The following is a 5,000-nucleotide window of genomic DNA, read 5'->3' as shown; positions in this document are numbered from 1 at the left end:
TTTAAGTCAATTATATTCTTGAGATTGGCATATAAATTATTTTTGAAGCAGTATTTTATTTTAAATTTGTTTAAAAAAATCAACAATACTCAAAATGGGTGTTTCTAATTAATTATTAACATTGTTCTAATATTTAATTTGATATCAAATACACTTATTACTTTATATAATAAAAATATTCACAATTTAATCATGTTATTTAAAGATACCCTTATATTTAATATACTTTTATTTACATATTTAGTCTCTGGATTGATTCTATGCTCACAAACGACATAAACGGCTTTCATCAGCGCAGACACAAGATGTCCTGCATTAACTTGTGATTTAAGGCTCATCCCGACATACACACATCACCAAATTACACACACACACACACATCCAGCCTGATCAGCTAGTTGAAGAAGCGTGAGCTGGACATCACCATCGACTAGAAGCTAAAGAAGCTTTAATATGGATTACACGTCTGAAACAGCTTAAAGTTGCGTAAGATCTTGCTGAAAGTTGAGCTCAGTGCACTAAACGAAGATCTTCAGGACTCTTTTAATGCAAACTGATATCATATAGTGTTTTATTTGATGCCGAATGCAAATTTTACACAGGATTTGATCTAAATGACTGTAATTCCATTGCAGTAAAAATACAGCAGTCATTTATATCAAATGCAACAATCTTGTTGAACCATACTCCACTGTGAAAACACATTAATATCACTCTACATGCTTTAGCTGTGATATTTTACAGTAAAATAACGTATAACATATTAATAATTAAAAAATTACAATTTTTTTAATGTTTATTATAGATTCCAAATGTATATTTTACACAGGATTTGACCTAAATGACTGTAATCCCATTACTGTAAAAATACAACAGTCATTTATATTAAATACTAGTGTTTTTGAACAACACTGTAAAATAATGCCAGAAATTACACAGGATTTTAAACAGTAAATCACATTAGAATCACTCTACACGCTTCAGCTGGGAAATTTTACAGTAGCATACCGTATTCAGAAATTTCAGTGGGAAAATTACAGAAGATTACATCATGTAAGGTTAGGTATGAGAATTTAAGTAATTTTTATTTGATTTAATATAAAAATTAAGCTGCGTTTTATGAATGCATAAATTAATAAATAGATAAGCTGAATGCATATTTTACACAGGATTTGATAAGAATTATGTTGCTGAAAGTTGAGCTCAATGGACTATACGAAGATCTTCAGGACTCTTTGTTTGCAAACTGATATAAAAATAATGTTTTATTTGATCCCGAATGCACATTTTAGGATTCAGGATTTGATCTAAATGACTGTAATCCTATTACAGTAAAAATACAACAGCCATTTAAATAAAATACAACAATGTTTTTGTTCTACACTGTAAAATATTCTCAGAGTTTCACAGGATTTTAAACAGTAAATCACATTAGAGTCACTCTACTCGCTTCAGCTGTGAAATTTTACTGTAATTTACCATATTCAGAATTTTACTGGGGAAATTACAGTGGATTATGTTATGTTAAGTTAATGATAGGACTTTGAAGTCTTTTTATTTGATTGAACATAAAACTGAATCTGAAGAGTCATGTCGTAAATAAATTGATGAAATTACTGTTTCAATAGGGTATATGCTGAAGCATGCTAATAGGACTTTGAATTTGCCAGTAGCCTGGGTTAATCGTTTCCGGTGAAGTGTATGCCAATGCAAAATCTGCACGTTTAAGGTCTGTTTTCTTTAAAAATCAGCGATCTCCACTGGCTGAGTGATATCTGATATAAAGTGGGTCTCAGATTGTACACGAAGCACTGCATTAAATAACATTTCCCTCACCATGTCTTTATAATATGAGCATTTATTTTACCCTATTATATTCAATGGAGCTTCTGCGCTAGCCTGCCGATTCTGATGGGCGCGTGCAAGTAAACAGCTTTTTGTCTCGTTTTACGCTTGAACAATTAAATGAATGCCAAAGTTTATTTAACTGAATGTATTTTAATTACATTACTATGTCGATGCTGTAAAAGGAACTGTATAAAATGGGAAAAAATTCACAATAACAGGTCACCGGAAGTTTATCAGTATGGGAAAAACACGAGCTCGGCATATACCTTATTAGATGCTAAATGCATAAATTAATAAATAGATAAGCCGAATTCATATTTTACACAGGATTTAATAAGAATTATGTTGCTGAAAGTTGAGCTCAATTGACTATACGAAGATCTTCAGGACTCTTTGTTTGCGAATTGATATAAAAATGTGTTTTATTTGATACCGAATGCAAATTTTACACTGGATTTAATCTAAATGACTGTAATTCCATTGCAGTAAAAATACAACAGCCATTTAAATTAAATACTACAGTGTTTTTGAACCACACTGTAAAATAATGCCAGAAATTACACAGGATTCTAAACAGTAAATGAAATTACAATCACTCTACACCCTTCAGCTGGGAAATTTTACAGTAGCATACCGTATTCAGAAATTTACTGGGAAAATTACAGTGAACCATGTTAAGTTGGTGATGGGACTTTGAAGTCTTTTTATTTGATTTAACATAAAACTTAAGCTGCGTTCAGAGTCATATTGTAAATAAATTGGTGAAATTACTGTTTAAATTAGATGCTAAATGCATAAATTAATAAATAGATAAGCTGAATGCATATTTTACACAGGATTTGATAAGAATTTTGTTGCTGAAAGTTGAGCTCAATGCACTATACGAAGATCTTCAGGACTCTTTGTTTGCAAACTGATATAAAATTTGTGTTTTATTTAATCCCGAATGCACATTTTACACAGGATTTGAGCTACGTTACTGTAATCTCATTACAGTAAATAATACAACAGTCATTTATATTAAATACTACAGTGTTTTTGAACCACATTGTAAAATTATGTCAGAAATTACACAGGATTTTAAACAGTAAATCACATTAGAATCACTCTACACGCTTCAGCTGGGAAATTTTACAGTAGCATACCGTATTCAGAAATTTACTGGGAAAGTTACAGTGAACCATATTAAGTTGGTGATGGGACTTTGAAGTCTTTTTATTTGATTTAACATAAAACTTAAGCTGCGTTCAGAGTCATGTCGTAAATAAATTGGTGAAATTACTGTTTAAATTAGATGCTAAATGCATAAATTAATAAATAGATAAGCTGAATGCATATTTTACACTGGATTTGATAAGAATTATGTTGCTGAAAGTTGAGCTCAATGCACTATACGAAGATCTTCAGGACTCTTTGTATGCAAACTGATTTAAAAATAATGTTTTATTTGATGCCGAATGCACATTTTAGGATTCAGGATTTGATCTAAATGGCTGTAATCCCATCACAGTAAAAATACAGTCATTTATATTAAATACTACAGTGTTTTTGAACTACACTGTAAAATAATGCCAGAAATTACACAGGATTTTAAACAGTAAATCACATTAGAGTCACTCTACACGCTTCAGCTGGGAAATTTTACAGTAGCATACCGTATTCAGAAATTTACTGGGAAAATTACAGGGGATTGCATTATGTTAGGTTAATGATGGGACTTTTTATTTGATTTAACAAAACTTATGGTGTTTTCAGAGTCATGTCGTAAACAAATGAGTGAAATTACTGTTTAAATTAGTAGACTTGCCAAATGCAAAAATAAATAGAGATGTTGAATGACGATTTTACACAGGATTTGATGAGAATTACTGTATTACTGTAATTTATAGTAATTTATAGTAAATACTAAAGTGTTTTTGAAATATACTACACTGTAAAGGGATTTTAATCAGTAAATCACAATAGTATCACTTTACACGCTTTAACTGTGACATTTTACAGTAATATACTGTACTAAGAATTGTATTGTTAAAATATTTGCGGGTATTTAATGCAAAATAAAACTCTTTATTTTATTTGACATAAAACTTATGGTGCGTTCAGAGTCATGTCGTAAATAAATTGGTGAAATTACTGTTTAAATTTAGAAGCCGAATGCATATTTTACACTGGATTTGATAAGAATTATGCTACTGAAATTTGAGCTCAGTGCACTAAATGAAGATCTTCAGGACTCTTTGTATGCAAACTGGTATAAAAATGTGTATTATTTAATGCCGAATGCAAATTTGACACAGGATTTGATCTCTTTTGCATTTTTACGTGTTAAATCAGTTATTTCCCTCTTGTTAATCTCTTTATTTCTGTACGCTGTTAACAAGAAAGCTCTGTTTCTTCACGCATTGGAGCACTAAGTGAAATCACACACGTTTTCTGATAGAGATCTGTGTGTGTGTGTGTTTGTGTGTTCAGGAACGAAAGCCGGAGTCTTTACAGTGAGAGGAACGAGTGAAGAGGAAAGACTGTGCTGAGGAACGACAGAGGAAGAAGAAGGAGACGAGTGTGGACTGTACTTTTGGAAGAGGAAGGAAAAAACAGACAGAAAGCATGGGGAGGAAAAAGATTCAGATTGCGCGGATAATGGACGAACGCAACAGACAGGTAAAAACAAAGAGTGTGTGAATGGAGATACGAATGCACACACACACACACACACACGCACACATGCACGCGCAATCTGGAATATTTCACTCTTTAAAATACTTGTAATCCCTCTACAGTTACTTTTTTATGGATTACATTACTACAATTACATTACAATGGCAAGTACAAGATTATCCAACTTCAATATATGTGACATCAAATAATGGTTAGCAAAAGAGTAATCCAAAAGTAGTCTGATTACATTACCATCAATGTGTACTCTAAGGGATTATAATACTGACTACAAATTTTGTTGTGTAATTAAGTTACTGATTACAATTCATAAACAATTCACTCGCAACTAGCTCTACATACACACACACACGCACACACATGATATATGTTATCGCGATTATTCCAATTATCAAGTTCTTGTAAGTAGAGTAAACTGCTTTTTAAAGTACTTTTAATCCAACTACAGTTACTTTTTTATGAATTACATTACCTTA

At 31.5% G+C, this 5,000-nt stretch overlaps 1 protein-coding gene across 2 annotated transcripts in view; it reads left to right on the top strand.

Annotated features, from left to right (window-relative positions):
* The window catches only part of mef2ca (myocyte enhancer factor 2ca), a 116,170-nt gene that overhangs the window by 41,447 nt on the left and 69,723 nt on the right, over positions 1–5,000 (top strand). For both annotated transcript variants that reach the window (XM_056466346.1, XM_056466347.1), the window contains one exon: positions 4,321–4,509. In XM_056466346.1, the coding sequence (XP_056322321.1) occupies positions 4,456–4,509 (54 nt within the window). In that variant the 5' untranslated portion in view covers positions 4,321–4,455. The remainder of the gene's footprint in view (positions 1–4,320; positions 4,510–5,000) is intronic.

This window comes from Danio aesculapii, chromosome 10 (assembly GCF_903798145.1).
Source record: "Danio aesculapii chromosome 10, fDanAes4.1, whole genome shotgun sequence".
Lineage (NCBI taxonomy): Eukaryota > Metazoa > Chordata > Actinopteri > Cypriniformes > Danionidae > Danio > Danio aesculapii.
This window is presented reverse-complemented; position numbering and strand designations above follow the sequence as displayed.